General features: G+C 37.6%; 1 protein-coding gene across 6 annotated transcripts in view; it reads left to right on the top strand.

Annotated features, from left to right (window-relative positions):
* The window catches only part of RIMKLB (ribosomal modification protein rimK like family member B), an 83,551-nt gene extending 62,471 nt beyond the window's left edge, over nucleotides 1-21,080 (top strand). The window contains exons 6-12 of one of the 6 annotated variants that reach the window (XM_081941805.1): nucleotides 2,779-2,982; nucleotides 4,914-8,967; nucleotides 9,354-9,536; nucleotides 16,859-16,955; nucleotides 17,781-18,063; nucleotides 20,584-20,641; nucleotides 20,894-21,080. In XM_081941805.1, the coding sequence (XP_081797931.1) occupies nucleotides 2,779-2,982; nucleotides 4,914-5,377 (668 nt within the window). In that variant the 3' untranslated portion in view covers nucleotides 5,378-8,967; nucleotides 9,354-9,536; nucleotides 16,859-16,955; ... (1 more) ...; nucleotides 20,584-20,641; nucleotides 20,894-21,080. Of the gene's footprint in view, nucleotides 1-2,778; nucleotides 2,983-4,913; nucleotides 9,537-16,858; nucleotides 16,956-17,780; nucleotides 18,064-20,583 lie in introns of all 6 variants that reach the window. The other 5 variants (XM_081941807.1, XM_081941806.1, XM_081941804.1 and 2 more) reach the window with 5 other exon arrangements.
* Nucleotides 21,081-22,333: the final 1,253 nt, after the last annotated feature.

The raw sequence follows: 22,333 nt of genomic DNA, 5'->3' as shown, positions 1-22,333 counted from the left end.
TTGCTGATACAGTTTATTCTATCCAATCTTGTGACATTACAATTACTTTAAGTTAATTTGAAATTATATCTGATTTCCCCACCCCCAAACAAATGATAAGGTTCTATTTAAATCCACATAAAATACAATAGTTGAAGAGAATAACTAAGTGAGAACTCCTGGAAGAGCAATGTAAGATGATTATATTGCAGGTATTGCAGAAGTCTACAGAAGGAGGCTTCAATTTAATTCTGCTGTTCTTCAAGTGCCTGGTGTTCTTCAGTACAGTTTCAGATATAATGTTGCTTTTGAGGATGACTTCAAAATGAAATTACTGCATTTGGGGAACCATTCTTTTTCATAAAAAATAGGTAATATGAACATTTTGAAATTTAAGTTATAAATAATGCAATAGTAGCTAAATAAAAAACTAACATACAATTCTAAAATAATTGTATCATTCATATGGACCTATTGTATGATTTTGTTCTCATATCATGTCACTGGGTTGTATAAATTAAGGTGGACTGCTGTTGTCTCACCAAAAATCGACCCTAGCAGAAGCAAGAACACCACTGATCCATTAGCATCGTGAATGAGTCAGCATTAATCTTTAACTCTTATATCTTAGAGATTCCCAGATAGGGACTTGAGTGTATTTCAGCTTCAACCAAGTCTGTTAAAAGCACACTTTGAAAAGGAAAATGCAGGCACTGAAAGGAAAGGAAAGTATTATTGTATCACCCTCAAATCTTCCCAGCTCAGTAGAATGTAGAATTATAGAAAACCTACAGATTCCCTGCAGTACTTCTGCATGAGGAGACAAAATTTTGCAGAGTACAAGAAAAGAAAATTCCAAACCCAGCGGTAATGGAATAAATTGCTACATTAGCTACAGCAGTAGGTCCAACCTATAGCAATAATTGATGATATCTCTGCAATATGGTCATCCATAGTGGAACATAAAAATGCAACCAGTGCCCTGCCAGACTGTACCCCATCTAATCAATGATCTCATAGTACCCAACCAATTGTACAAGAAAGCCTAATAATCTCCCAGCAGCTATCCTTCAGAGGAGTAATAGCCAGATTTCGCTCTAGGTTTTGCCTCAGTTTACATTCCCAGTAAGCAACCGAAGGGCATATGTCATTTAAATGCCTTCAACACTGACCAAAAAATAGCCAACATCTTAAGAAACCCCGAAGACAAAATCCAGCTAGGAAACCAAGGAGTCTACGAAATACCATGCAAAATCTGCCCTGCAACATACATAGGACAAACAAACAGGAGAATAAATGCACACATCGCAGAACACAAGAATGCAATAAGAAAAAAATAAAAAACTTCCTCCCTTTTCCAGCACCTTAAAGCTCAGGACATGAAATTAATTTTGAAGGAACCAGGTTAATCTCCAAATCTGACCACTTCACCAAGAAAATAATTATGGAAGCTATCAAAATAGAGAAACACCCCACAACATGAATAAATGTGACGATAACTCCTGCCTACCAGACATCTGGACACCAGCCCTAGTCAACAAACGAACCCCACCCACCACCCAGGTCGTTACAACATGAAACAACAACGGACACACAGCCAGCATCAATAAGCACCAATCTACCAATCATGATACAACCACATGACCAATCATTCCACTTACTGAAACAAAGCCAGCACTCCACACACCCCCACCAAGATTTATAGAAAGACGGCAGCTCTGACCACGCTTTAAGCCCAAAACCCAGCCTGAAGATGGCGAGTGAATTCATGTTACTCTGAATTACTTTTTAAAATTCTTTTATTTGAGAATGAAAGCAGAAGTGTATGCAGTTTACCTACTTTTGTAAATAATGTGTATTTGCTACTATTTTGCTTAGAGCTTCATCGAAGCATTGGAACCTACGCTTATTTACAGAGTTCAGTTTCTGGATTTTGTTTTGTATTCTCTCATTGCTAGTATTTATTTAGTTTAGTTGTTTATTTTAGAATATGCTTTGTATTCTATGACAGGCTCACAACCCAAAACTTAAGTAGATTTGAATACACATGAGTAAATTAGATTCTTTAATGAAGAAATTTTAAATAGAATCAACATCTTTCATATTAGTTACTGAAAAAAATGATTATTTATAAAATCCTCCTTAAGATAGCATGAAATATGTTTTATTTATTAATGATATTATCCTAAATATGGTTGTATTCAACTAAAGGATATTTATCAATAAATTTAACATTTGAATCAATATATTTAAGGTGAATTATGATTTGGCAAGAATTTTAACTAGGTTTTATATTCCATTGCTATACTAATTATTTTAATTGGCAACTGCAATTTAATTAGAACTGGTTTGCTTTGATTCATCAATTAATCATGAACAGCACCTTGGAATCTCTGCCATCTTTAGACTGTGATTGGTGCAGCCCTCTGTTTTATGTGTCTAGAGAATCCCAAACCTGTTGCAAAACACTCTTGCAACCTAGTTCTACTAGACTAGCACGGAATGGTACAGGCCAAGATTGAAGGATACTGAGAGAGCTATACTGAGGGAGTGAGAACTGGAATAAGCCCTGGAAATTGTGAGTGTACTTCAAGGTAATATTTTCCAAATTTTGCTGTTTTAGTAGCACCAAATTTATAAGTGCTTTGCCATTTTTATTTATATTCATTCACCAGTTATCAGGATAATGTTTCCAGTACAGAAGTTGAGAATGTATAGACACAATGCCTTTCCAGCTCTTTAAAATACAGGCAGGAAAATCACTGACTAGTTTTCATCTTCTGTGTTTTTTTGATGCAGGAAAAGCTGTGTTTCTAGCCAGAGACAAACACCATCTGGCAGACCTGAGCCATCTAATTCGTCATGAAGCCCCATATCTATTCCAGAAATATGTCGAGGAGTCTCATGGCAAAGATGTGCGTGTTATCGTGGTGGGAGGCCGTGTCGTGGGCACTATGCTGCGTTGCTCAACAGATGGTAGAATGCAGAGCAATTGCTCACTTGGTAAGAATGAAGATGTGTTTGAATTTACAATATGTGTTGAATTTTTAAATTCTAATTTTAAGGCATACATTTTTCATAGACAGTGCTATCCTAAATGTAGAGATTATTTTAAAGAAACAAATACAATAAACTTCGATTTAATGGACTAAAAGGGAAATCACTATCTAACCCTAAGCTTGCATATACACTAAATAGCAAATTTTCTTCTACATATAAAACTAATAACATCAAACACCTTTTGATGAGAACCATTGGTTATTATATGAACTGTCTCACCAAACAACACATTTGTATTTGTTATTTGGGGCAAAGTCCTGAAAGTTGATCAAAACTCAGATCGAGCAGCCATTTATCCATTAAATTTTAAATCCACTAAATTAAGTAATTGCTGTATAATATTTGTATTTGTATAGATTTCCTTTACATTTACATTACTTCTGCAGTTTCCTTTTAGATCATTCTCCCAATCATTTACTACAGCTAAGAAGTAGCAGGAATAGATAGGCCATTTTATGTGCCGAGCCAACATCATGCAATTTCACATGGTATAATCACCAGAATCTTTTTTAATACCCAACATCCCACAATATTAAATTAATCTCACCTTAAGGTCTTACAAAAAATTTAACTTTCTCTATCCCGATCATGAGATTTTGTTTAAGAACCAGCCAGGTCATCCACGCCCTGAAACCTGCCTTGCAGCCATGTGCAGCAGGAGCCCACGTGGCCACTGGCCCATTTCTGCTTGCTCACAGGCGCAACAGAGTAGGAGGCCAAGTGGTGTGTTGGTGTTGCTGCCTCAAGGCAAGGCAAGTGTTGGGGTATGGATGGCCTGGCTGTGGTGGCCCTGAGGTAGGCTAGTGTGGGGCACATGGAACAGCAACACTCTCCTACCTTGCCTCTTGAATGTGGCACAGGCAAATCACTCGACCTCCTGCTCTGTTGCGCCTGTGAGCAAGCAGAAGAAGTGGGCCGATAGCAACGCAGGGTCATGCTGGAGCTGCTGCCGTGAGCTGAAGCAAATGTAAGGGTGTGGGTGGCCTGGCTGTGGGGGCTCTGAGATAAACCGGTGGGGGGGTTATGGGACAGCACCCCCCTGCTTTGCGGTGGTGGCACTAGCGCACCACACAGCCTCCTGTGTCACTGTGAACAATCAGAAGAAGTGGGCCTCCCATACATGGGGGAAAAAATAAGATACCCCCTGAAAATTAGCTCTAGTGCTTATTTTTCACCCCAAAAGAAAATAAGACCTGGTCTTATTTTCAGGGAAATACGGCATATTGAAACCTCATGAGAGTTCTACTATTAGTAATTTTAAAAACTGTTTTTTTAAAAAATTGGTTTATATGGGTAGTGCAAGTCCCTTAGTATCTGGGGATGCCACACTATCTTTGTACTAGTAATGGTTAGTAATTTCTTCTATCTGGAAAGTAACACTCTGAAATGGCCCATATTCTGAATCAATTCTCCTCTTTGTGAACGTTGTTTCCAAGGTTAATACTATTTCATCGGCTTTCATAAGCGTTCTATATTCCTATTTTATTTCATTCAATCTTTATATCATCTCTTTGAGATGAGAATGGGGAACAAATGCATGGTCAAACACAGGTAAGACTAACTGTAATTGTGAATTAGTTAAATAAATGGTATGATTGAAAATAAAGATAAATAAAGAAGACATATCAGCCTGTATTGGTTACCTTCTTATTTACCCAACAAAGTTTTTCTAGAACGCATTTATTTTTAACACAAGCAACTAGATCCCTTTTTTATTTAAAATAGAAAATCCTCACAAAATTTTTTAAATGCTAGCTCAATACCATAATAAGCATTAAACTCTCATAGCACTCTCTGGCTCATATATGTTTATTGATTGAGAATTTGAGTTGGAATACTATTGTACCCTGATTTAGCTTTCTTCCTGTTACTAGGTGGTATAGGTATGATGTGCTCACTCAGTGAACAAGGGAAACAACTGGCAATCCAAGTTTCTAACATCTTGGGGATGGATATCTGTGGCATCGACCTCCTAATGAAGGATGATGGCTCGTTCTGCGTCTGTGAGGCCAATGCAAATGTAGGTTTCATTGCCTTTGACAAGGCTTGCAATCTAGATGTAGCTGGTATCATAGCGGACTATGCCGCTTCACTGCTTCCTCCCGGTCGCTTGACACGACGCATGTCCTTGCTCTCTGTGGTATCCACGGCTAGCGAGACTAGCGAGCCAGAGCTGGGACCTCCAGCTAGTGCCACTGTCGACAATATGAGTGCTAGCTCCAGCTCTGTCGACAGCGACCCTGAAACCACAGAGAGAGAGTTGCTCACCAAGCTCCCGGGGGGGATATTCAATATGAACCAGCTAATAGCCAATGAGATTAAGCTCCTAGTGGAGTGATGCCACATGTAAATAACTATGACCAATTTTCTTGTAAAAATTTTTAAAATACAACCAACTTGTAGTGCTGTTTATTGGAAGCAGCTTATAAAGGTGAGGTGAGGGTTTTAACTTGGGGCTCAGAATCAAAACATGCATGTTCTGTGAATGCTGCTTTCCTATTAATCTTACAGAACATATGTTTAGTTATTTTTAACAACTATTTTTCATTTGATAATACTTTGTTTAATACTCCGCATTGGGAAATGGAGGAAAAGAACTGGATAAGAACTGTTTTTGATAGGGATGCCATTATATTTGAACTCATATTAAAATATTCATCTTCATTTATGCTATTTGTAATTTGAAAAGTTAATGCCCCAGAAGCACCTGTGAACTAATAATTTGCCAACCCTCACCTCACCTCATTGGAGCTCATTCCTATTAGTTATTATATACCTTTTGCTTTATGTCCTATAGGAGTGGAGATAAATTAGAACAGCCATTTTTTTATTTCATTCAAAGGTTCTAAATATCAGCATTTCTATCTATTATCAATAAGATCTGTAAAATTGTATCCCTGACAACAGTCCACAATGAAATTCTAGCCTTTAAGCAGTTTTACAGGGTGCAACATTGATTACTTCAGCATGAGCTTTTGAAATAAACCTGCAACTTCTGCCATTTCTGTATTGACAGGTGTCCACATGCTTAGATTTAAAATCAAATTCATTTTCCTTGGGAGAAAAAAATTGCTATGTATCTGGATTTAAAAAAAATAATTTTAAAACCTTGCTTTAGGTCAGGATGGGAAGAAGTTGTGTGTAAAATTCAGTTTGGGCCATTGATGGCAGAAGTGGCATGTTTTCTTTTGCACAAGAACTGAGATAAACAGCACTGTTAACTTTTGGTGTACAAAATAATGTTTAATCCAATGTGAAAAAGAATAACACTAGTTTAAAACAAATGTGCATTGACTTGTATTTGTTAGTGTTTTAGTCCTTTTTGCAAGATATATGCTGTGTTAATGTTTCATTTTTAATACATGCTCGTCCAACACTTCCTTCTCCATGCCTACATCTTTAACAGGGGCCCAATTTGAAAAATTTCTGTACTACTCAACATCACCACTAATAGTAACAAACTTATACAAAAAAAATCTGATGCGTAGAAAATATGGGAGGGGTGTGGAGGAGGGTTGAAATGGTTGCAAATTTCAAAATTACATTTTGTAAATTTAATATGTCACTATTATTGATAGAAGGCATTAAAATCTAAAGTGGCCCGATTTACAAAGGATAAATTCTGAAAGAAACTAGCAGGTTTTGGTTTTGGGAAACTGCCAGTAAGGCCCAGCCAGAATGGGAATATGATTTAAGGCCGCCAGCGTGTGGATCTCAGGCCCCTTTGTATGTGTCTGTATTTTGCTTTGTTTTTGTCATTAATTTTTGTCTGTCCAGTTCGTCAGTCTTTTTTCCAGAATGCCTGATGATCTCCTCTCCCAGTCCATCCCTGATACTTCTGGCTGTGCATTTTCTTATTAAATTTGATAAAATAACCAAAACAACAGCTTTGGGTCTGTTTTAATGGCCTCATCTTCCTCCTCCTCACCCATTTCTCACTCATTTATTTACTTTGGGTATATACCATATTGAAATTATAGAAAAATGTAAATAAAATACTGTTACTTTAAAAGCAGCCATCCACAACATGACACAGTAGAATATTTGTAACAGCAAGTTGGCTTATGAAAGGGTTTTGGAGGATGGGCAGCTTCTGTGTGCAGGGTTGTTTTGTCTCAGTGCTTCAGAACAACAATTTACCCTCCAGGGCTCTGAGCTTCATTCTACTGGCCAATTTCACCACTCAGCTGTTTTAACTTTCACTTCGGTATCAAACACCACTTGTGAACACTTTACAGAGATACTAGGAATAAATAGAAAAGTATTAGCTTGCTTTCATGAAGGTTGATCATGCCTACTTGTACAGATTTTTAAAATACAATAATGACATTTTTGTAGAATTAATTGTTATTGTTAAAAGCAAAAAAGAAGGATGATTGTTGACATTAGCTGATGAAGCAGAAACAATATTTTAGCGTGTGTAGGTTGAAAAAAATACAAAGGTTTCTATTTAAAAAAACTCAGAAAAAGAAAAACACGAAGTAGCTTTCTTTCCTTCTGCTTGTGGCCCTTCACCTCTTTGTTAACTAGACATGTGCCTTCTAAAATACAGGTTTCTTTAAAAGATTGCACAACTTTCAGAAACATGAGCAAAGAATTAACCTTTGTAAACTAGCAGAAAAATATTGCAACATTCACAGGAAACAAAGTTGATGCCAGAAGAAGTTTGACAACGCTTTAATACTTATATTTGGGCTATTTGAGTTTCTCCACTGTTTGAGAAAAACAGTTTGTGACAAATGTTTTTCATAATGATTTTTTTTTTCAAAATGTATAGACCCAATTTTCACCACTATAAATGCAATGGAATGACATACATTTTGTTCTGAATCATACACAATGAGCACATTAAGGGATTTTATACTTCGGTTTATGTGTTTGCCATGTGATAGCCATGTGTGTGTTGTGGTTGTATTGGAAAGATGGAAAAGAGACTGAATAACGTTTGGGCAAAGAAAAGTCTCACACATTGTTGAAGTAGAAACTGGCATTACATCTTAAAATCACATAGGAAATTCTATGCTTGAAAAAAATTCCCTCACATAATGTCATTTTAAAAAAAATGTTGTAAAAGAAGCTTTAAAAACATTACTGTTGGTAAAGAAAATGAATTTAGTTTCTAATAACTAGAGTTTAAGTTCTGTAGAGAGTAGTGCTACACATCACACTTTGCTGGAAAAAATACTAACAAGTATATTAAGATTACCAATATTACTTATCATAATTTGAAATGAACAACTAGCAAAGCAGAATTGAACAATTGGGAAAATAGAAGCTGTAGCGAATGTCAGTATTCAAATGGAACCAAGTTTGGGGGTTGTGTGATAATGATGGCGTTTAATGAGTACTGTATATTTTGTTTGCGCTTTTATTTTACAGATGCTATGTTTATACTTTTTCTACTGTATAGAATTACAGGTTGTATTTGTAGCTTTGTATCTTCTCAGATTTTATATTGTTGATAAAACTTCTCATTCTGGAACACTTTGTTAGAGCATTAATAACAGATGTTGGGAGGACAGCATATTTTGTGGACTATTTTTGTTGTTGTTGTGTTCGACCAAACTTTCAACGTGTTGGATCTAACTACACTGACTTTGTTCAACAATTTACCATAGAAGATATGCCAAGAAAAATGTTTTGAACCTGTGAAATTTTGGGGGGAAAATAAAAGACAGTTTCAGAAGTGCTGCATTGGACATGTACCAGACTTGATGAATGCTGTTTTAAATTTCAAATCCTCCCATTTAATAAAAGCAGAGCTCAAGTTGGTTAAATGTATAAGGGTTTAAACTATGTAAGATGTATCAACATGTACAATTCTTTCTCATGGCTCACTCTTTTTGAGAAGGTTTATGAGCTATTTGGCTGGTGTGAGACTCACGACCCACTCCTGTTCTCTCTATGGAATTGTAGGTGCTCAGACAGGTAACCTCTGCTGCTACTGTCTCTTTCATTTTTAATTTTTCACTGTTCTAGGAATTTATAAAGTATTATAGAATTTATGACAAAAGGTTATCTTTTTGCTTTCTTTTTCTTTTTCTTTTTAATATATATTTGAGTGTCTTGATATTGGAGGGAGAATTTTGGGATGTTCTGATGATGGCTTGGACCATCATTGACAATTTCTGTATCCCTCATGTTACAGTTTTCAGTTGGATGACTTTTATTTGTTTAGCGCATTGTCAATTACTTGATGTTTTGGGTGGGAATTTGTAACACTTAAGGAACCACTGTGTAGTTCATACTACTTTTTTTTTTTTGAATGTTCTAACAATTCACACTTTCTTACTGTTCTTTGCAAAACTTTTCAGGAGCCAAAAAAAGTCAAACAATCCAGAGAAAAACTTCCCTTCTCCCCTTTCTGGTGACAAGAGAGAGAGAGAGAGAGAGCGCTTGTGAAAATCCTTGAGAATGTTCCTCCCTAAACTTCCCCCCCCTGTGGTAAAACAATAAACGCAGCAGCCCGGTGGCATCCAATACCAACCCCTTGGCAGGTAACTTTCAGCTCTTGATCATCCCATATTAGCTAACACTGCTTTCCTTTTTTCTCTTCCTGAGTCATAATATGATTATTGCTGTAAAAGAATGAGTTTTAGGAAGCAAATGGTATTTCTTTTCTTGTTCTTCATTTTGTGTATATTTAGCAGAATTAGACTTTAAAGCTTATTGTGATCCATGTGTTCAAGTACGATCACAGCAAGAGAAAATTTAAGCAGTGTGCAGTAACAGAAAGAAGGGATGGTGTGGTATGTAACTTCACAGATTCTGCCATCTCGATCTTCCCATGTACCTACCCCTTCTTGCTGCCCCTTCCCCCAATATACGTTCTTGGCTTAAGTTTTACAGGGCTTTGATGCTTTCCAGGGTCACAGTCAGCACAAAACTAATCGGCATCAATTAACAGGTACGGAAAATAGGAGTAAAAAGTTTATATAATTTTCTATTTCTTATATCAGGGCTTGGGTGGGGGGCATTGCTTACTTGCGAAAATTCAGAGGGGGATTTTATTTCAGGAATTTTCTATATGGGTTGCTCAGTATACTGCTATTTATTGGTAATAATGAACAATCTGAATAACTTCTTAATATTTTATTTTTGGTTTAATATTCAAATATCTGCATAACATATGACAGCAGTGACACAGCCAGTGGTAGAAATGATGGCTAATATGAAAGAACAAAATGTTCCAGATGGACATCCCCCAAATATTTTGCATGAGAGTGTGTACATATCGTATTACAAGAAAAGTGTTTTCTTTTGTCAGGTTAACCTTAAATATATTGCTTTGAAATTTAAAAGTGCCAAGATATTTTGCTAAAATAGATTAAGATAGATTAAAAACAGTATTTTTATGTGGAAGATTTACTGTTATACTACTATTTCTATAACTTCTATTTTTCATGAATACTTAATCTCTCTCAGACGTAGCTTACTTTTTTGCAAATTTATTTGAAACAAAAAATGGCTGCTCTGCAAAAGTCTTATAAAATTGTCTTCCCTGTTATTTTTGACCCAGAGGCATTGCATAGAGAGAAAAACATTCTCTCTTGCCAATTTTAGGCTTTTTGACACAATCGATTCCTACTGCAACTCTTGTGACTTGAAAAAGCTAAACAAGAGAAAGGATCATACTGCAAATTGTTCCTTATAATTGTCAATGCTCATGCAAATTAGCAGTTGCTGGAATTGGGGAGAAGAAGCAAAGTGATATTAAAACAATAGGACCCTTGTATGCTATTTAACAAAATTAAATTTTCACTTTGCTTGCACTAAAAGGGCAATCCAATAAGACAGACATTTGGCACTGTCCAGAGTTCCAGCTTTCAGGAAATGCTGTTTTACTTTTTAATGTTCTATGTCAATTAAGTTTATGAATTGCAGAGTTTGATTAGAAATATACTTGGGGAAAAAACAGGGTACTATGAAAGAGGAAGGTAATAACTAGGTATGCTTAATGCAACATAAAATCTTGTGTGTTGAAATGTGATGGTAACATAACAGAAGCATCTGATGGCAGATGTATTTTAAATCTGCCATGTAGTATCCATATGTAAGGATACCTGCAAAGTTTATTATTTTGGTCTTCTGTCCAATATTGTTCTGAAGGAGATGGGAGGTATGGGAGGAAAGATTGTAGTGAACTTCATGCCTTTAAAGGATCCCCATTGTGTGGTTTTTCTGTGAGCTGAACAAGAACTTCTTCTATATGCCCTTGTGCTGCAACAGAATAATAAAACTGGTATAGGTGGCAGCAGAAGAAGGAGATTATACAGATGGCACCCGAGAACAGAGAATGCTGCCATGTGGGGAGAGATGGATTCCAAAATATTAGCTGATGTAACGTGCAAAGATGAGAGACAGCTTCCTTGACTTGTTACTCTGCATGGTGAGTCTGACCCTTGATCAGTTCTTATTCACCATAACGGATATTTTAAGTCCACATTTCTGTTTAATCTGGAATGCTGACTAAGGGAGCTGACAGGTTTAGGTATTTCTCTTAATTTCATTATCACTTCCTTAAAAACAAGTTGAAGGCCATTATTCTCAAGTTTTTTTCTTTTAACAACTACATCCTTATGTTAAATATACAAAAGTGATGTTGTAGATTAATTATCACTTTCTTCTATCCTGCATTGATTCTGTTCATGCACATAGAGATGACGCTGTCACTAAGGATGGGAAATATGTTTACAGTGTGAATAGAATAGAAAATGAAGCAATTTCTTAGGAACACTTATCTCCACTTATTTGCCCAGAGGTAATATACTGTGTAAAACAGAAAACTAAGAATAGTTTTAATTAAGAAGAAAATTTCAGCATCTAAATAAATGTCAAACAAAAATGTGTTCTCTAAAAAAATCAAAATTAATTTTCTTTGGCTCTAATACTTTCTTTTTGGCCTTTTTAAAATCATGCTTTGAACCTCCCAATTTTTGAGGCTTATTAGAAATTAGTTGTAGCACTGCAAAATTGTGAATATTTTACCTGTCGTTAATAGTGTAAGAGGAATATCATGCTTAATTTCAGAGTTGTCTATTAAGCACAATGTAAATCATTCAGTATCTCATAATTGGAAGAACTTTCTGTGACATTAACAATAATTTCCTCACAGGTGAATTACTGTGATAATTGTAGGAATTACTGGAATCTAAGCAGTACTTCCATTTGTAGGAAAGATGTCATAGGAGAAGCAATTTATTTGTAGTGCCATATATGTGAATGTGGTATACAGTTTGACAAAGTATCTCCGGAATTTTATTATATGCAAAAGAGGAATGTAAAGGAAAGAAATGGAGGATAGGAAATGGAAAGAAAGAAGGAAAGAAAGACTCACAAACGAATATAAAAGATTTGTATTGTATTAAATGCTACTAATGTAGAAGTTTCCTTTTTAAAATGTCTTAGGCCCAGTAGCAGAGGTTATATTAAGCCATTTCACAGGTGGAAATCACAGGTGGGCCTGTCCACCCGCCCTGGCTCTATGCCGTCCTATTTGGGCATGTTTTTAAGCCGTGTGCTTGTGTGCAAGCTGCGCGTGATCAAAGCGCATGTGTGACAGGCCAAGTGCATGTGTGTACGGGACGCATGTGAACAAAGCGCACATGAGAGCACTCACATTTGCGAATCAGTAGGCAAAGTAAGTGAATATCATCCCTGCCCAGTATTCTTCAATATCTTCATAAAATATTTAGATGAGGGAATACAAGGGGAATTCATCAAATTTGCAGACAACACTAAACTGGCAGAAATAGCCAACACCCCAGAAGATAGGATCCAGAAGGATCTCAACAGACTTGAACACTAGGCCCTGTCTAACAAAATGAAATTCAATATAGAAAAAGTAAGGTTTTACACTTTGGCAAGAAAAACCAAATGTATAGGTACAGATTAGGTGAAACTTGGCTCAGTAGCAGTAACTGCAAGAGGGATCTTGGAGTCTTAGTGGACAATCACTTAAATATGAGTCAGCAGTGTGCAATCCTAGGCTGCATTAACAGAGGGATAGAATCAAGATTACGTGAAGTGTTAGTACCACTTATAAAGCTTTGGTAAGACCGCTGAAGTGCTGCATCCAGTTTTGCTTATCGCACTATAAAAAAGATGTTGAGGCTCTGGAAAGAGTGCAGAGATGAGCAACAAAGATGATTGGGGGCTGAAGCTAAAACATATGAAGAATGGGGTCTGTGACAACTTGCCACAGCCAAATCGCTGTGGTCAACTCGCCATGGCCAACTCGCTATGGGGCAATTCATCACAGAAGAAGAGTTACATTAATATCAAAGAAATAGTGAAACAGATTCATTAGAGAAAGGATGCTAAAGGAGGAACTAAATGTGAATGACAAACATTAAAATGATTTTTAAATTATTTTAAATAATTGAATAGTTGAATTGTCCCACAGTGAGTTGACTCACAGCGAATTTGTTGTGGTGAGTTGTCCCACCATGAATTGGCCATGGTGAGTTGGCCACGTGAATTGGCCATGGCAAGTTGATCATGGCGAATTGGCTAGAGCGAGTTGTTCAATTCTGTGAAGAACAGTTGCAGAAACTGGGTATAACTAGTTTAGTGAAAAGAAGGGACTAGGGTGACATTATAGCAATGTTCCAATAGTTGAGATGCTGCTACAAAGAAGAGGAGGTCCACCTATTTTTTATAATACCAGAAGGCAAGACAAGAAGCAATGGTTGGAAACTAACCAAGGAGAGAAGCAATCTGGAACTAAGGAGAAATTTCCTGACAGGAAGAACAATCAATCAATGGTATGGCTTGCCTTCAGGAGTTGTGGGTGCTCCATCACTGGAGGATTTTAAAAGGAGACTGGACAGCCATTTGTCTGAAATGGTATAGGGTTTCCTGCTTGAACAGGGGCTTGGACTAGAAGACCTCCCTCCCAACTTTGTTATTCTGTTAATGTTCTTTGCATATCTGATTTGTATTTGGCTAGAATTCCTACTGTATCTCTGAAAAGTGTGCTATGATTTTTAATTCTAACACTAGTCTGCTTCATTTTAAGGAAAAAATTATATATAAATTGTAAATATTCTTGTAAAAGATAAACTTCACGTAGTAATCATTTTACATTATTGCCCTTTGCCAAACCTGTTTAACAAACAAGGAAAGCCTGAATGTTATAGTTAAGTAGCAAATAAAGAAATGCAGTGGATAAGTATACGTATAGGAGAAGATTAGCTGATTTAGATTCAATTTTTAATTCAATTCCCTTACTTTCTTAACTTATGTTTGTACATTTAGATATATACAGTATTGTTTTTCGCTTGGGGCCCAAGTCTGTCATTGTTTGGGTAAAGGTAGAATTAGAATTATGTTTAAAGATAATTTTATATTTGGCAAGTGTGGTATTTTCAAATATTTGTCATTCTCTTTTACTCTGTGAAAAATCCCATTTTCTCTTTCTACTTTTTACAAAATACACCCCAAAATATATGGTGTTTCTTTGAGAATAAAAGCAAATAAATAAGACTAATTGGTTAATAATAAATAAAGCATCACAGCTGGTGATGGAATGGCAAAACAACTGTTAATCTAAGTGAAAGAAGATAATAGGTTAGGTTCAACCAGACATAAACTAGAGCTACACCTTTTTGCCAGCATAAAGTCCACTCAAAACTTTTTCGCTAATTGGGTGTTTGTTCCAGCAATCTCATTTCCCACCTTTTAAAGTATCGTATTTATATTTATATATAGTGTGTGTGTGTGTGTGTGTATGTGTATGTATACACATGCATACATACATAGATACATACACACGCATATATATCAGTGGTGGGCTGCAGGCGGTATACCCTGGTACGGCCCGCCCACCCACACGAGCTCTTTACCTGTTCTTTAATCCTTTGGCGATTATGCGCATGCACATGGTGCATACGGCACCGCCCACCCACACGAGCTCTTTACCTGTCCTTTAATCCTTTGGCGATTATGCACATGCACATGGCGCATACGGCACCTGCGAGATGTTCCGCTGAGCAGCTGGAGTGTCAGGGAGGCTTGCGGAGGCATTGCAGGCAGGTATGACGCATGTGTGCACTGCACGCGTCCATGGGCCCGTTCCAACTGGCATATATATGATAGAGCAGACTGGCAGTGGAAATGTATGGATGGGATATTTTTTTTTCAGTTTAGATTAAACCGTGAATTATGTAGAATCTAATAATGTCATGGGTGAGGAAAAAAGCTCAATTAAAATGAAGTGCTTTGGGGCAAATTTAAGCTAACCAGAAAGATAGCATTCAGCCTGTGCAAATTTGGGTAGTATTCTGAAATGAATTAGATTAGCAGGACATTTTTTTTATTATGTCGAATAGCAAAAAGATCTGTGATTCTGATTTACAGTTTCTGAAATTCAGCTTACACTTCCTATAATTACAAGCATCTGCATCTTTTGTAGTAGCGGAAATGCACTTTCTAGCTTCAAACATAAGGAAAGTTTAAATCACAGAAGACATGGAAAATAACAATGTTGGACTGAGGCTGAGAACTGGACCCAAGATTGTAGTAGTAGTTAATTGTCCTGGAGTAGTTTCAGTTTATTTTCTAATTCTATTGTGTATCAAAAAACTAACTTATCTTTTTAGTGGGAATATTCTTTTTGTGGCATTAAAAATGCCTACATGAGGGAATAGTTGGAATCTGTAAACAGGTAGTCCTTGATTTACAACAGTTCATTTAATGAATGTTCAAAGTTACAACAGCACTAAAAAAAGTGACATGACTATTTTTCACACTTACAATCTTTGTAGCATCCTCATGCTTGGCAACTGGTTCATACTTATGACTGTTGCTGTGTCCCAAGGTTATATGATCACCTTTCGCAATCTTTTGACAAGCAAAATCAGTGGGGAAGACAGATTTACTTAACAAGTGTGGCAAGAAGGTTCGTAAAATGGGGCAAAACTCTTTTAACAAATGTCTCACTTAACAACAGAAATTTTAGCCTTAATTGTGGTCATAAGGTGAAAAGTTACGTGTATATAGTAGAAAGAATGACAGCATATCTTAGCCCTTTTGAAAAAGAAATAAAAAGACCCTCCCTCTCTTTAAGGCTTCTGAACACAGCTCCTTCTTAGACATTCTCAACAGAGGGCAGGATTGTCTGTATTATTCATGTCAAACCACACAAGCTTATATCCTTAGCTCTCTAGAGGTTGGGTGTTCTGATCTGCCCATTCAAGATCCAGAAGTAGAACAACAAACAGCTATTCTGAATTGGTATATTATTATGATCTGAGTTTGAGGATGGATTTGTCCAAAACTGAATCCAATCTTGCTCTTTTGGCTCTGTAGTATGGCATTTGATTTAAAAACTTGAAAATTTATTTAAGCTTGGTTGCCATAGTGCATGATTTGCAGCATAGTAAGTAGAAGAATGATTAGGAAGCAAAAAGTGGGTGAATACAAAGCATGACATATTTGTACCACCATTTCTGCATTATGCAAGAGGAATCTATCTTGAGTTACCAAATTCATTTTGGAATGAGCCTCATCTGGGTCGAAGAATTATGTTGTTTTTCATAAGCAGTTTAAAGGAAGATTTGTGGTAATTTATAATGCAATTTGTTTATTTTTATATAGCCCTTTGGCCATAAAAGAACAAATGTATAATTACTTAAAACAGTTGCCTTTGCAGCATTTTAAAAAGTAAATTCTGAAATCCAGGTATATCCTTTTTTCTGTCTAAAAGCGAAGAAGAAGAAGAAGCTTCATAATAAGGGTCCCAGGTGGAGTATGTGGCAGGTGATATGTAAAATGATCAGTTACCTTGATGTTTCCCAATACAGATTTTCCCCTGCAGGTCTGTAGAAAAGGAAGTAGAAGAAGATAAGCATCAGATCTCCACCGCAAAAAACAACTTCCTGACCTTGCTATGGAGCTTTTCGAGAAGGACACAGGTCTATCAAATTTATAGTTCTGTTGTAAAGTAATGTATTCACCTCTGGATGACTTTGCAAGCAAAAATAATGTGTGCCATTCCATATCTTTATTTTAAAGGGAAGAATGAATAAAGATACCCAAGGACATTACATCTTTTGACTCATCTTTATATTTGAAATTATATCTAAAACAGCAATAGGAAATAGAATGGGCTACTTTATTTGGCCAAGTGTGATTAGTCACACAAGGAATTTATCTCTGGTGCAGAAGCTCTCAGTATACATGTAAAGCAACAGAGTAATAATAGTCATAATAATGATATCAATAAGAAGGAGTACTAGAAGAGAAGGATAATAATAATATTTCAGCCATACAACATGGATAAATATATTTAGACATTATACTACTATGAGGATTAGATATTCAGAACAATGATGGCACGAGGGAAAAATGTCCCTGTGTCTATGGTTTTGGCATGTAATGCCCTATAGTGGTGTCCCAAGGGAAGGTGTTAATACAGTTTATGCCCAGGATGTGAGAGGTCTGTAGTTATTTTCTCAGACTTTCTGACCCTCACAGTATACAGATTATCTATGGAAGGTAGGCTGGTTGCAATTGTTTTTTCTGCAGTCCTAACTATCCATTAGACTCTGTACCTGTCCTATTTATTTGCTGTACCAAACGAGACAGTTATAGAAGTACAAATGACAGACTCAATATTCCTCTGTAGAATTGTATCAACAGCTCCTGGGGCAATTTGAACTTCCTAAGTTGACACAGGAAGAACATGCTTTGTTGTGTCTTTTTAATGATGGTTCTAATGTTAGATGTCCATTTCAAAGCTTGGAACATTATAGAAAACAGAAACTTGAAGCATTCTACTGATGATACTGTGTTGTCAAATATAGTAAGAGTGATACAATAGAAGGGCTCTTCCTAAAATCCACTTGCATCTCTTAAATTTTTAATCAAGTTCAGCTCCAGGTTGTTCCTGCTGCACCACAGGGCCAATTGTTCAACCTTCTGTCTATATGCAGACTCATCACTGTCTCAAATGAGACCAATGACTGTTACGTATATCTTCGAAGTACTTTGACAGAAGGATCCTTAGAGATGAAGTCATTGGTATGTGGGTGTGTGTGAGAGAGAGAATGTGTCTGTCTGTGTACGTGTGTGTGTGTATATGTTACGGTGAAAGACCGAAATCTGGTGAATGTCGACGTTCACCGGTGAAAGACCGAATATTTCATTACATTGTTTTACATTCGGACCTTCACCGGTGAATGTCGACATTCACATAGTCGCTTGGTGTATGTCCGAAAATCGCAGAGTTTTTTTTTTTAAACCTGCGATCCTTAAGAAGATGCTTAAAAGGAAGTGAGGAGCCGAGGTATTAGGGTAAGGGGATTAGGGTAAGGGTGTCGAGAGGATTACCCTTATCCTCTCGACACCCTTACCCTAATCCCCTTACCCTAATACCTCGGCTCCTCGCTTCCTTTTAAGCGTCTTCTATTCGCGGAGTTTTTTTTTTTAAAACCTGCGATCCTTAAGAAGACGCTTAAAAGGAAGCGAGGAGCCGAGGTATTAGGGTAAGGGGATTAGGGTAAGGGTGTCGAGAGGATTACCCTTATCCTCTCGACACCCTTACCCTAATCCCCTTACCCTAATACCTCGGCTCCTCGCTTCCTTTTAAGCGTCTTCTATTCGCAGAGTTTTTTTAAAAAAAAACCTGCGATCCTTAAGAAGACGCTTAAAAGGAAGCGAGGAGCCGAGGTATTAGGGTAAGGGGATTAGGGTAAGGGTATCGAGAGGATAAGGATAAGGGTATTTTCAGACATACACCAAGCGACTATGTGAATGTCGACATTCACCGGTGAAGGTCCGAATGTAAAACAATGTAATGAAATATTCGGTCTTTCACCGGTGAATGTCGACATTCACCAGATTTCGGTCTTTCACCGTAACATATACACACACACACACACACCCCTCTATCTGTATATAAATATGTAAAGTGAGTGTCATAGATATGTAGTTGAATACTTGATGATGTTCTCGACATATATAATATAGGTAGATCTTTCTCATTGCTCTTACATTTTTCTATCATGTTTGCTCTCTCTTTCCTTTGGTATTAGATCCATGTTTTCTGTCCATCAAGTTTCCTTTATTAATTTTTTTAAAACCTACATGTAAAAAAATGTAATAGTCATTCAGAGAGAATGTCAGTGGCTGATTGGTATTTGGCTAGCTGCTAGAGGATCACCCAGATATATTATGTATATTATATTCAGATCCATTGTTGAAGAAAAATGGTTTATCAGTATAATTAAATAAATGATCAAACATTTCTTTTTTTCAATCATCCTGTCTTTTTATTTTCATGCCCTTATTTCTTGAGCTTTTTTCTAAGTTCTTATCTAATTTTTTACTCTTCCTTTCTCTTGAAGTGAATAGACATATATATTTATCTAACTTCACATATTAAACAGAAGGGTGAAAACTGCTGGATTTTTAAAATATGTACCAGTGGAATGGAGTGTTTTTTTAATCTGCATTCTATTACTTCAAACAGGTTTTTTAATTCAGCTATGGTTACAGAAATGATCTCAGTTCAGGAAATAATGCATAAGTGGTTAGGTTTGCTGACATGCTTCATTTACATCTTAAATTCAATGCATTTCAATCATATTTTCCTTAATCTACATAGCAAGATAATTTCATGTATAATAAAAGTATTCATTCACATGTAATACATTCTTGAAATGTTAGATTCCTGATCGTATCATCAATTTGGAAGTCATTATTTAAAGAAATGAGAATGTTTTCTAAGATGAATTCATTTTTATCTGTTTCATTTCAAGGAAAATCTTCAAGAAAAGATTTCACATAGAAGCATTTATCCCACACATGGGCAGCAGAAGTTAGCACTGTGCTGAGTGTATTTTGATATTACCATGTTTCCCCAAAAATAAGACATGGACTTATTTTCTTTTGGGCCCCAAAATAAGCACTTTGGCTTCTTTTCTGGGGTGCATTATATTACGGCTGCCTGCCCGCTCCCTCCCACCATCTGCTTGCCCGTGGCCACAACACAAGTGCTGGCCACGCCAAGGATGGGTTCTGCCCGGTTTTATTCCTGGTTTGCGCTCGCTGCGCGCACATACACAGTTCAATTAAAATTATTCTATGCATGTGCAGAACTAAAAAACAAGGTGGCGGCGACTGGGGAACCGGTTCAGGGGCGTGGCAGGTGTTGGTCATTGTCGGTTCCAGTGACCCAGGCCGCTAGACCACTACCAGTTCAGCCAAACCAGTCGTAACAAGTAGAAACCCACCACTGGGCCTTGCCCATCCCCGGGCTTATTTTTGGGGTCGGGCTCATATTAGGCCCACCCCAAAAATCAGGCTAGTTCTTATTTTTGGGGTGGGTCTTATTTTCAGGGAAACACAGTATTAAAGAGATGAGCATATTTGCCATGTGCTTCCGAAGGTCTTGCAAGCAAACTGCTTCTCTTGGAATTCTATTTTGCTTCAGTTGTCAATTTCTGAGAAGAACTATGGGAATGTCAGGGAAACACATAATATTAATTTGTTCTGAAATCACTTATGCACATTTTTCTTTTCTATTAAATATTTTCACAGGACTCTTTGATGCTATAGTCAGCAGGCCAGAGACTGCAGTTTTTGTACTGAGGCCCAGGTAATGCAGGACTAGGAAGCAGTGGCAGCAGCATGCTCTTACATCAGTTTTTGCTCATAATCTCGTGCCTTTCCCCCCAATATTAAAGAATAATCTTCAAGACTAATTGATGAGTCTCTATTGGCCACCAATGAAGAAGCCAACTTCTTGGATGGTTTTAGTGATGTTTATATTTTCATTTCCCTTTTAAGTTTTCCCTTAGTTATCTGTTATATTGTCCTGACCATTTCTCTTTCTGACTTATTTCTATAGGCTTTATGAAGAATCAAGCATCATTCCTTCCTCCCCTTTTAAGAATTGTGTTCCTTGACATTTTGTTTCTTCAGTTCTAAAAGTAATGAATCGCGATGGCACAATGTCCGGAACTGGAAAAATGACAGCAGTGTTAATGTATAGATAAAATGGAAGTTATTCAATAAAAAAATAATTTTTAATTTGAGTGTGCAGTGTGCCTCTCCTGTGAGCTTTATAATGCAACTGATAAACAGAACTGATAACATCATCTAATGAAACAACAGAATGTCAGTGTAAACCTTGATTTTCTGTTTGCCTGATATTATTTAGAATAATACCGTGTTTCTTTTGCCCCACGAAATATAGCCTTGGGCTTATTATAGGGAGGGGCTTATTATTTTCTGGGGCAGGTGAGAAGCGAGGTCCGCCTTTTACCTTTCCAGGTCCGTCATGTTCCTCGCCATTGTGTTCAGGGAAGCCGCTGGTTAAAAAAAAAAACCTTTCTCATGAGTTCAATCAAACTTCTTGAAGTGGCGAGAAGTGTTTTTTTTTTAACCAGGGGCTTCCCTGGACACAATGGCGAGGACCGTTACGGACCTGGAAAGGTAAGAGGTGCACCCCGCGGCCCAACACCACCCACTTCGCCCCAATGGTAAAGGCAGCCTGCCTGGTTCCCTTCCCCGCCGTCCCTTTAGCGAGGGGTGGCAGGTGGGGGGGGGGGAGAAGCGAGGCACGCCTCTTACCTTTCCAGGTCCGTTGCGTTCCTTGCCCTTTTGTCCAGTGAATCCCCTTGTAAAAAGAATCTCATGAGTTCAACTCGTGAGGTTTTTTTTACAAGGGACTTCAATGGACGAAAGGGCAAGGAACACAGCAGAGCTGTCAGTCTCTGGTAGCGCTAGGACACGTCTCGCTTCTCCGCCCCCCCGCCACCTGCCACCCCTCGCTAAAGGGACGGCAGGGAAGGGAACCAGGCAGGTTGCCTTTATCATTGGGGCGGTGGGCAGTGTTGGGCTGCGAGGCGTGCCTCTTACCTTTCCGAGTCCGTTGCATTCCTCGCCCTTTCATCCAGTGAAGCCCCTTGTAAAAAAACCTTGTGAGTTGAACTCATGAGGTTTTTTTTTTTTACAAGGGGATTCACTGGACAAAAGGGCAAGGAACGCAACGGACCTGGAAAGGTAAGAGGTGTGCCTCGCTTCTCCCTCCCCACCTGCCCGTCCCTCGCTAAAGGGGCAGCAGGGAAAGGAACCAGGCAGGCTGCCTTTACCATTGGAGTGGGGTGGGCGGTGTTTTATTGTGTGAAAAGGAACCGGTGGGAGGGGGTGATTGCATTGCTGGCCTGCCGCTCTTTTTGCGGCGGGCTCTTTTTGCACGGGAAGGAAGGGTGGGGGTGGAAGCACTTTGCTTTGCCTGCCATTGTTTTTGCGGCGGACCCTCTTTTTGCCCCGCAAGCTGTATCAG

The sequence above is a fragment of the Natrix helvetica genome, assembly GCF_964273705.1.
Source record: "Natrix helvetica genome assembly, chromosome: 2".
Lineage (NCBI taxonomy): Eukaryota > Metazoa > Chordata > Lepidosauria > Squamata > Natricidae > Natrix > Natrix helvetica.
Note: the sequence above shows the minus strand (reverse complement) of the source record. Positions and strands in the feature narration are given on the sequence as shown.